Source organism: Schistocerca gregaria, chromosome 2 (genome assembly GCF_023897955.1).
Source record: "Schistocerca gregaria isolate iqSchGreg1 chromosome 2, iqSchGreg1.2, whole genome shotgun sequence".
Classification (NCBI taxonomy): Eukaryota; Metazoa; Arthropoda; class Insecta; order Orthoptera; family Acrididae; genus Schistocerca; species Schistocerca gregaria.
The window spans coordinates 293,401,099-293,413,140 of record NC_064921.1 but is presented as its reverse complement, the minus strand read 5'-3'; the positions used below and the strand labels follow the sequence as shown (position 1 = coordinate 293,413,140).

Genomic DNA, 12,042 nt, shown 5'->3' with positions numbered 1-12,042 from the left:
TTTCTTTTGTTTCCTTTAATGCTTGCTCAATATACAATTGAATAACATCGGGGATAGGCTAGAACCCTGTCTCACTCTCTTCCCAACCACTGCTTCTCATTCATGCCTCTCGACTCTTATAACTGCCGTCTGGTTTCTGTACAAACTGTAAATAGCCTTTCGCTCCCTGTATTTTACCCTTGTCACCTTCAGAATTTGAGAGTACTCCAGTCAACATTGTCAAAAGCTTTCTCTAAGTCTACAAATGCTATAAACGTGGGTTTGTTTTCGCTTAACCTATCTTCTAAGATAAGTTGGAGAATCAGTATAGTCTCGCATGTTCCTGCATTTCTCCGGAATCCAAACTGATCTTCCCCGGGGTGGGTGTCTACCAATTTTTTCATTCTTCGGTAAAGAATTCGTGTTAGTATCTTGCAGACATGACTTATTAAGCTGATAGTTCAGTAACATTCACACCTGTTAGCAACTGTTTTCTTTGTGACTGGAATTGTTACCTTCTTCTTGAAGCCTATATCCACATCGACATGGGAGAGGGTTCACCGAACAACCTTCACAATAATTCTTTATTATTCCAATCTCGAACAGCGCCCGGAAAAAACGAACACCTACATCTTTCCGTGCGAGCTCTGGTTTCCCTTATTTTATTACAATGATCGTTTCTCCCTATGTAGGTCGGCGTCAACAAAATATTATAGAATTCGAAGGAGAAAGTTGGTGACTGAAATTTCGTGAGAAGATTTTGCCGCAATGAAAAACGTCTTTTTTTTTTTTAACGATTTCCAGTCCAAAACCTGTATTATGTCAGTGACACTCTCTCCCTAATTTCTCGATAGTACAAAACATGCTGCTCTTCTTTGAACTTTCTCGATGTACTCCGTTAATCTTATCTGGCAAGGGTCCCACACAGCGCAGCAGTACCCCAAAAGAGGATGGACAAGCGTAGTATACGCAGTCTCTTTAGTAGATCTGTTGCATCTTCTAAGTGTTCTGCCAATAAATCGCAGTCTTCCCCACAACATTCTTTACGTGTTCTTTCCAATTTAAGTTGTTCGTAATTGTAATTCCTAACTACTTAGTTGGATTTACGGCCTTCAAATTTGATTGATTTATCATGTAACCGAAGTTTAACTGATTCCTTTCAGCACTCATATGGATGACCTCACACTTTTCATTATTTAGGGTCCATTGCCAATTTTGGCACCATACAGATATCTTTTCTGCGTTTTGCAGTTTTTTTTGACCTTCTGATGACCTTACTAGACGATAAACGATAGCATCATCTGCAAGCAACCTAATACGGCTGCTCAGATTGTCTCCTAAAGCGTTTATAGATAAGGAACAGCAGAGAGCGTATAACACTACCTTTGGCAACGCCAGGAATCACTTCTGCTTTACGAGATGACTTTCCAGCAGTTACTTCGAACTGACAGAAAATGGCGAATCCAGTCACATAACTGAGACGATGTTCCATCAGCACGTAATTTTACGAGAAGCCGCTTGTAAGGTATAGTGTTAAAACCTTTCTGGAAATCTATAAATATGGAATCAATTTGAAATCTCTTGTGAATAGTACTCAACACTTCGTGTGAGTAAGAGCTAGTTGTGTCCCACAAGAACGATGTTTTCTAAACTGTGTCAATCGACCGTTGTTTTCGCCTCGTGGGGTAGCCACGTGGTCTAAGGCGTTTTGTCACGGTCCGCGCGGCTCCCCCAGTCGGAGGTTCGAGTCCTCCCTCGGTCATGGGCGTGTGTGTGTGTGTCGTCCTTAGCATAAAAAAATGGCTCTGAGCACTATGGGACTCAACATCTTAGGTCATAAGTCCCCTAGAACTTAGAACTACTTAAACCTAACTAACCTAAGGACATCACACACACCCATGCCCGAGGCAGGATTCGAACCTGCGACCGTAGCAGCCCCGCCGGACTGCAGCGCCAGAACCGCGCGGCCACCGCGGCCGGCGTCCTTAGTAAAAGTTAGTTTAAGTTAGATTAAATAGTGTGTAAGCTTAGGGACCGAATACTTCAGCAGTTTGGTCCCATAAGACCTTACCAGAAATTTCAAAATTTTTTTACCGTTGTTTTCGTGGCAATTCATAATGTTCGAACACAATATATGTTCCAAAATCCAGTTGCATATCGACGTTAATGATCTGAGCCTGTAATTTAATTGACTACTCCTACTGCCCCTTTTGAATACCGATGTGACCCGTGCAACTTTCCAGTCTTTGGGTGAGAGCCTTTCATCGAGCGAGGGGTTGTATGTTTATCGTTAAGTATGGAGCTATTGCATCAATATAGTCTGAAAGGAAACTAATTGGTATACAGTTTGGACGGGAAGACTTGCTTTTATTAAGTGATTTTAGTTGCTTCACTTCTCCGAGTATGTCTATTTCTAAGTTACTCATGTTGGCAACTACTCTTGATTCCAATTCTGGAATATTCACTTCGTTTTCTTTGCTGAACGTATCTCGTAAGGCTGTGCTTAGTAACTCAGCTTTAGCATCATTGTCATCGATAGTACTCCCAATACTATCGCGCAGAGAAGGGATTGATTGTGTCTTCGTGCTCGCATATTTTACTTACGACCAGAACTTTTTGAATTTTCTGCCAGGTATCGAGACAAAGTTCTGTTGTGGAAACTATTAAAAACATCTCGCATTAAAGTCCGCGCTAAATTACGAGCTTCTGTAAAAGATCACCAAATATCGTAGATTTTGCGTTCGTTTAGATTTGGCTTGCTTTTTTTTCTGCACAGTTCTGACCCGTTTTGTGCACCAAGGGGGATCTGCTCCGACGTCTGTTTGTTTATTTGCTGTCGACACTATTTCTTTGACTTTAAGCCACATCTGGTCTATACTTACCGGTACTTTGTTTATTTTTAAGGAGTGGAGATTGTCTCTGAGGAAGGCGTAAGTGAATGGTTATCTTTTTCGGTTTATTTTTGGAGGATTTTCGAGTTACAATATTCAGTCTCGCTACGACAACCCTGTGTTCACTAATCCCTATATCCGTTTCGATGCCAGTTATTAGCTCAGGATTTTTTGTTGCTAAGAGATCAAGTAATTTATACCAAATAAATTAGCAAACGACAGAGCTGATCCCCCTCGGAACACAAAACGGTCAGAACACTGTTGCAGAAAGGACGAAAGTCTGGGGATATTTCGTCTGTCTCATAACATCTTGCACACCAGATGGGAGAGTTTTGGCTGGCTTTCCCAAGGCTATCAGCCCTTGTGTCAGCTTAGATCTTTCAGAGCTCTGTAAGGTTCTTCTAGCACTATCATATCTCTCAGCTCTTCTTCATCTATGCCCACTTCCCCTTCTGTAATATTACCCTCTAGTAAAGCTCCGTTGTACAGTCCCTCTATACACTCCTTCCACGTTTCAGCTTTCCCTTGTTTGCTTAGGACTGGTTTTCCATCTGTACTCCTGATATTCATACAGCTGCTTCTATATTGTCCAAAGGCCTCTTTTAATTTTCCTGTAGGCGGTACCTACCGTTCTCCGAGTGAAATATGTTTCTAAATCTTTACATTTGTTCTTCAGCCCTTCCTGCTTAGCCATTTTACACTTTCTGTGAATTTGATTTTTTAAACGTTTTTATTACCTTTCGACTGCTTTACTTGCCGAACTTTTACATTTTCTTCTTTCATCAATTAAATTCAATATCTCTTGTGTTATACAAGGATTTCTACTAGGTCTTGTATTTTTACATATTCGATCCTCTGCTGCCTTCACTATTTCATCTCTTAAAGCTACCCATTCGATTTCTAGGGCACATTAAATACGAACTGAGTTGCTTGAAAATATTTTGTTTGTACTACTCGAGTGTGCTACCAGATTCCTTACCTTAAAAAAATGAAGAATATGACTTTCGTTGAATAGAATCACCACGAAACCATGCCCACTTTCCACCAAATGAAGTCTGGTTCACTACTTACTATGTAAATCACAACGATAGTTATGTGCATGTTTTTCGTATTTCACCTTATCATCTCTTGTCAGAAGACTAATCTATAAACTTATTTTCATATTTACGTGCGTCCGCAGTTCTGTAGTGTTTTAAAAACGATACTTCCCACCAGGTCTTTTATTAAATATTTCACCTCAGCATGTGAAAATATTTAATTGTCGCCAGCCTATGTAGGGAGAAAAGATCATCACAACTAAAGAAAACAAACCAGAGCTCGTACAGAAAGATTTAAGTGTCCAATTTTTCACATGCTGCTAGAGAGTGGAACGGTAGAGAAATAACAGGCCAACGATGGAAAAACTTTTTGGCTGAAAATACCTTATTCTTATTCTTTTAGGGTGGGAAATACAAGTATGATACTTAAAAACTGTATGACCCACCATTTCTTCACATTTTACACTTAAATTTCTTAAATTAAGCAATTTTTTTAAGAATTTAACAGCCCCCATGTAGTTAAAATAATTTTAAAAGGAGGTGTAATGAATGTAGACGACGTTGGTAGCACTGCTGAAAAACATTTGCTGGCAAAAAGGGTCGCCTCTATTTTTGTGTTAACAGATAGTGTTTTGTTTATTGTCAACCTAACCTCAATTTCCCGTTTCCTGTACATGTGCTCAGTACAATGTCTAATCGTGGTTGTAAAAACTCTGCTGACAGTTTTTGCTATATTTGTGGTGAATTTATGATTAAAAAACAACAAAGAAACATTACAGACTTTGTGAAAAAGGTTTAGCTATCATACTTTGGATCTAAACTTGGTGTTCAAGATAAATCTTGGGTGCTGCATAAGGTATGTTATGTGTGTGTTGAAGATCTGAGAAAATGGTCCAAAACGGAGAAAAAAGCCTTTAGATTTGCTGTTCCTATGATATGGAGGGAGCCAAGAAATCATTACGATGATTGCTACTTTTGCAGTGTTGGTATTACTGGTCATAATTCGAAAAACAAGAAGGTAGTAAGTTACTCTAACCTTCCGTTTACCATCTGACCAGTAGGATGTGGTGTAGATTTGCCAGTTCCTGAACCACCAGATGATTTTAAATTCTATTCCAACAGAAGTATTTTCTGATGTACAATCTAATTTAGATGAACCAGATGATGATAAATTCCATTGTAATACAGAAAGCTAGAGCCCAAATTGTTTACTCAGTCCGAGCTTAATGATTTGGTTAGGGATCTGGGCTTAACGAAAGAAAAAGCTGAACTGCTTGGTTCTAGATTAAAAGAAAAGAACTTATTGGCAGTTGGTTCAAATGGTTCTGAGCACTATGGGACTCAACTGCTGTGTTCATCAGTCCCCTAGCACTTAGAACTACTTAAACCTAACTAACCTAAGGACATTACACACATCCATGCCCGAGGCAGGATTCGAACCTGCGACCGTAGCAGTCGCACGGTTCCGGACTGCGCGCCTAGAACCGCGAGACCACCGCGGCCGGCATTGGCAGTTGGAACCAGCATATATATGTATAGAAAGAGAGAGCAGAATTTTGCAAGTTTTTCAACAAGAAGGTTATTTAGTGCACTGCTCAGACATTCCCAGTCTGATGAATGAGTTTGGTATTGAATACAAAAAGGAAGACTGGAGGCTGTTTATTGATTCATCCAAAACTAGTCATGGAAAAACGCTATCAAGGCCGCTAGAATACCAACATAATGAGGGACTACAGTTGGTCACTTCACTGAGAAGTTCAGCAAGCAATTCATCGCAGAAAAAGCTACACAAGAAGCTTCAAAGAAAAAAGAAAATATAAACCAATTCCAGCTGACAGGTGAAATCTCTATTAACACATCATTGTTTTAAGAAACTACAGGCGTTCAATGGCGAGGTTATTAGTGCCCTGACAAATAATAAAAGAAACGAATGTGGTAAAAGGGCTATGTTATCACACAGTCAGGAGCAAAGTTACAAAATGACATTCATTCGCTCTCGCTTCACTTGTGATGACCGACTCGATCACTCTATGTGACACGCCTTAAGACAACGGAGAAGTGTGAAAGGGGTTCGAAGAAGAGAGACAGGCAGTTTAGTGTGAACTGTAGAGTGGTCATGTAGATGTAGATATATTAATTTAGGATCGCAGTTTCGTCTATTCTACCATTCTCAAGTAAAAGCTGACTATGAAGTACCTCTATGCATTTACGTAATATTTGTTTCAGTTACGAATCATAATTTTTACCAAACGACTATCGGTACTGTAAAATGGGGTTAGTGAAATGCGGACTAGTGAAACAATGGCGGATGCGTTTGACATCTGTGTCAGACACTTGGGGACGGCCCGGCGATTCCTTTATACAGTCAACCTGTTTCTCACAATTGTTCATGCCATCGTCTAATGCTCTGTGCTGTAGAAGGCTCCCCGCCATATCTAGCACGAAAGTTACGTTGACCAGTTACTGACTCGCCCTGCGCAAAACGTAGAAGGCAAAACGCTTTTTGTTTTCCTGACACCATTTTTCCTAGAACTGAAGTGGGCGCACACTTCTGCTACCTAGCAGGAACTATGTTAAACTCGAGAGTTTGCTTTTTTTTTAACAGTACATTGTCCACGCACATATCTCAAATAACACAATAGTTATGATTTCTTTTAAAATCGGATGATTCTTATTGGTACACCCTGTATTGTAATAACAGAAGGTTCTACCGATTTCGGGTGTAAAATGCTTTTAGCATGATAATATTTGTAATAATAATATCTGTGTAATGCATACCATAAACTATGACTGTTTTTCCAGTAACATTTTGAGCAACAAACTTGTCATAATAGGATATAAAACAGGACATTTTGTTCTTAATTTGGCATGTAACAGACCATTGGAAATTTAATAATTGCGATTAACTAATGCATAACCTATACATTATGGCGGACTATGAATAATATTTGGAGCACTAAAATTTATGATAGTTTAGCAGCAATGTAAAATTTCAATTGGGTTAATAAGGTGTTATAACGATATGTTTACGTAATATGTATTCATAAACGTACGTTATAAACGTCCCCGTTCGTAGTCACTAATTATAACAATATGTTTCTTTTGTGCTGTAACATATAGCTATAACCAGCGTTGGAAGTATATTTTGCGAACGCCGACCGTGTGCAGCTGTTTCTTGTTGGATCGTCTTATCAGTCGGAAGTTGCATTGCAGAGGAGAGTAAATGCCTATTCAAAATATAATTACTTTTGGATAGCTCAACATGAATTTCCTAAGGGACTGTATTTTATCATGCATTTTCCAGTAGAATGAGGCGCGGAGAAAATATTACACCACATACGACTTACGTCCGATTTCGACGAAAGAATTCGTGACTGTGAACTCTCTATTTGGCTGAAACATAAAGAAAATTAAATAACTTCATGAAGGAGTGAGATATAGATTCTACACTAAATAAATAGTCCATACACCAATTCCATTTAAATCTGAATTTATGGCAATTAATAGAAGAACTTACATTGCAATGAAAGATTTAACATGGATGCCGTTTTGACTGGCACTTCTCGTAATGACAATAATTCCTTTGACGTTTTCACATACACGTCGCACAATAAATTTACTGCTATGCAGTATTGCACTTTTACTTTACACTAAAATAATATTATTTTTAACGATAATAATACGGCGGCAAGACATGCAAGACATGCGCGTCCGACACAAGTTACAAGAGACAAGAGAAGAATGAGTAACTGTTCATCGAGAATATCTCGTACATAAAAAAAGAAAATGTGTAAAAGTGTTCTTCTTCTGTCCGTTTTTCGCGCCGCGGTTTTCAAAGTCAATAACTCAATGCATCTCTGACGGCGCTTCGACAATAAACAAGTTACGTCACAGGTCGTTCACCTTTTACATTCTCGCAACATTATTTGCTAACTGCAGCTGTTGCCGAGCGACTGCTCGATTAGTGAATGATTTAAAATGATAAGGCAATCACATAATGTTACAGTGTGTGGTGACGGCAATGCATGCTCTGCAAAGTTTGTTAAGGAATTCTCGTGGTAAGGCGTTCCACTCTCCCATCAGCGCGGTTGAAAAAAAATGGTTCAAATGGCTCTGAGCACAATGGGACTTAAATTCTGAGGTCATCAGTCTCCTAGAACTTAGAACGACTTAAAACTAACTAACCTAAGGACATCACACACATCCATGCCCGAGCCAGGATTCGAACCTGCGACCGTAGTGGTCACGCGGTTCCAGACTGTAGCGCCTAGAACCGCTCGGCCACTGCGGCCGACAGCGCGGTTGACAACTGCTAAACGTCGCTGGCGCATTTGGACGTGTTGCACAACGCATCCCGCACGCTCTCGACGGCATTTAAGTCGGGAGAATGAAATGTCTGTGCGTTCCCCGAATATCCTGATGTTCCAAAGAGCTCCTGCACCTGCGCTGTTAGAGGAAATTGCCTACTATGATCCATAAAAATGCACTCAAACCTGACTGTACCCCTGAGAAGACACGCTGGGAAGGAGTACAGTGTGACAAAAACTTTGACTGGTGTGTGAACCGCGTTCAAACATTTCGAGGCCACTACGCCCATGCACAGTATGCCTCCGTATATCATAATACCTGGATCACCAAAACGACCGTGTCAGACAACGTTCCCGGGTGCTTTACGTGTTGCCACATTTCGTCAAACGAGGGTACCTCCAGAATCGTGCCTAACATGATGTCTTCACGTTTGCGGTGACTCAGCCTTTTGGCGTTTGTTGGCAGCGTCGTTCACGCAGACAGACCCGGACTGCTGCGGCTCGGACCGCGGCCACCGCAACTGCCTGCCACTGAGCCTGCCCCGCGACGACGCCTTCTACCGCCAGCACGGCCAGACCTGCATGAGCGTGCTCCGCTCCAGCGCCGCCGTCCCACAGGAGTGCCGACTCGGTACGTAAACACCGTCTTCCAACTAACTAGGGGAAGCGTACTTACCGCCAACTGTATTTCTGTACGGCGTTCATGGGAATGTACGAGCGGCGTTTGAAAAGTCCGTGCAAAAATAAAAACTGCTTACGTGTTTGGGGTAAACCCATTTTATTTTTCGACATAGTCTCCTTTTACACACTTCGTCCAACGCTGTTCTAATTTGTTCATCCCTTCCGAATAATAGGAACTGTCCAATAGCTATTACTTGCTGCAATCAGCTCCTCATTTGAATAAAATCTTTGTTCCACCAGCCATTTCTTCAAATTTTGGTTCAAATAATAGTCCGAGGGGGCCAAGTCTGTAGAACAGGGGAGATGTGAAACGAGTTGGAATCCTATTTCCAATAATTTTGCGACCACAACTGCTGGGGTGCATTGTCGTCATGAAAAAGGACTTTATTGAGGTCCCATCGCCGGTGTTTTCTTGCAGCTCGGTTTTCAAACGGTCCAATAACGATGAATAATATACACCTGTAGCAGTTTCACCCTTTTCCAGATAGTTGATGAGGTTATCCCTTGCGAATCCCTAAATACAGTCGCCATAACCTTTCCAGTCGAAGAAATGGTCTTTGCCTTTTTTGGTGTAGAGTCTCCTATGGTAAACCATTATTTAGATTGTTATTTGGCCTCAGGAGTATAGTAATGTATCCATGTTTCATCCACGGTAACGAAACGACACTTAAAGTCTTGCAGATTCTTCCTGAACAGCTGTAAACCATCCTTGAACACTTCACATGATTCTGTTTTTGGTCAAGCGAGAGCAGTCACAGAACACATCTTGCAGATAGCTTTCTCATGTCCAAATGTTTATGTAAAATATTATGTACCCGTTCATTCGAGATGCCCACAGAACTAGCAATTTCATACACCTTCACTCTTCTGTCATCCATCACCATATCATGGATTTTATGAATGATTTCTGGAGTCTTAGCCTCCACAGCGCGTCCAGAACGTTCAGCATCACTTATGCCCATACGGCCTCTCCGAAAATTCTGAAACCACTTATAAACTGTTCTAACCGAAGGTGCAGAGTCACCATAATGTTTATCAAGCTTCTCTTTACTCTCCTGAGGCGTTTTGCCTTTCGTAAAGTAATGTTTAATCATCACACGAAACTCTTTTTCGTCCATTTTTTGACGGTCACTCGACCTACTTGGTTCACACGAATTCCAAACACAAAGAAATAGACCAATATGGCTGAAACTTGGTGTGCGTTCTTTCCAAAGATGCTACTAACTAGCCGGCCGCGGTGGTCTCGCGGTAATAGGCGCTCAGTACGGAACCGCGTGACCGCTACGGTCGCTGGTTCGAATCCTGCCTCGGGCATGGACGTGTGTGATGTTTTAGGTTAGTTAGGTTTAAGTAGTTCTAAGTTCTAGGGGACTGGTGACCACAGCGATGGGACACGGCACCTCCGACGTAGCGATGTGTGGATTTTCCCCTACGACCACTTCACGAGTGTATCGTGAATATCAGGAATCAGGCAAAACATCAAATCTCCAACATCGCTGCGGCCATAAAAAGATCCTGCAAGAACGGGTCCGACGACGACTGAAGAGAATCGTTCAACGTGACAGAAGTGCAACACTTCTGCAAATACACTCCTGGAAATGGAAAAAGAACACATTGACACCGGTGTGTCAGACCCACCATACTTGCTCCGGACACTGCGAGAGGGCTGTACAAGCAATGATCACACGCACGGCACAGCGGACACACCAGGAACCGCGGTGTTGGCCGTCGAATGGCGCTAGCTGCGCAGCATTTGTGCACCGCCGCCGTCAGTGTCAGCCAGTTTGCCGTGGCATACGGAGCTCCATCGCAGTCTTTAACACTGGTAGCATGCCGCGACAGCGTGGACGTGAACCGTATGTGCAGTTGACGGACTTTGAGCGAGGGCGTATAGTGGGCATGCGGGAGGCCGGGTGGACGTACCGCCGAATTGCTCAACACGTGGGGCGTGAGGTCTCCACAGTACATCGATGTTGTCGCCAGTGGTCGGCGGAAGGTGCACGTGCCCGTCGACCTGGGACCCGACCGCAGCGACGCACGGATGCACGCCAAGACCGTAGGATCCTACGCAGTGCCGTAGGGGACCGCACCGCCACTTCCCAGCAAATTAGGGACACTGTTGCTTCTGGGGTATCGGCGAGGACCATTCGCAACCGTCTCCATGAAGCTGGGCTATGGTCCCGCACACCGTTAGGCCGTCTTCCGCTCACGCCCCAACATCGTGCAGCCCACCTCCAGTGGTGTCGCGACAGGCGTGAATGGAGGGACGAATGGAGACGTGTCGTCTTCAGCGATGAGAGTCGCTTCTGCCTTGGTGCCAATGATGGTCGTATGCGTGTTTGGCGCCGTGCAGGTGAGCGCCACAATCAGGACTGCATACGACCGAGGCACACAGGGCCAACACCCGGCATCATGGTGTGGGGAGCGATCTCCTACACTGGCCGTACACCTCTGGTGATCGTCGAGGGGACACTGAATAGTGCCCGGTACATCCAAACCGTCATCGAACCCATCGTTCTACCATTCCTAGACCGGCAAGGGAACTTGCTGTTCCAACAGGACAATGCACGTCCGCATGTATCCCATGCCACCCAGCGTGCTCTAGAAGGTGTAAGTCAACTACCCTGGCCAGCAAGACCTCCGGATCTGTCCCCCATTGAGCATGTTTGGGACTGGATGAAGCGTCGTCTCACGCGGTCTGCACGTCCAGCACGAACGCTGGTCCAACTGAGGCGCCAGGTGGAAATGGCATGGCAAGCCGTTCCACAGGACTACATCCAGCATCTCTACGATCGTCTCCATGGGAGAATAGCAGCCTGCGTTGCTGAGAAAGGTGGATATACACTGTACTAGTGCCGACATTGTGCATGCTCTGTTGCCTGTGTCTATGTGCCTGTGGTTCTGTCAGTGTGATCATGTGATGTATCTGACCCCAGGAATGTGTGAATAAAGTTTCCCCTTCCTGGGACAATGAATTCACGGTGTTCTTATTTCAATTTCTAGGAGTGTAGTTGCAGATTTCAATTCTGGGCCATCGACAAGTGTCAGCGTGCAAACCATTCAACGAAACATCATCGATACGGGCTTTCGGAGCCGAAGGCCCACTCATGTACACTTGATGACTGCACAACACAAAGCTTTACGCCT

The 12,042-nt window shown here is 43.1% G+C and overlaps 1 protein-coding gene across 1 annotated transcript in view; it reads left to right on the top strand.

Moving 5' to 3' along the window:
* Positions 1–12,042, top strand: part of LOC126336128 (peroxidase-like) — a 161,947-nt gene that overhangs the window by 85,219 nt on the left and 64,686 nt on the right. The window contains exon 6 of the mRNA XM_049999617.1: positions 8,681–8,845. Coding sequence (XP_049855574.1) covers positions 8,681–8,845 — 165 coding nt within the window. The remainder of the gene's footprint in view (positions 1–8,680; positions 8,846–12,042) is intronic.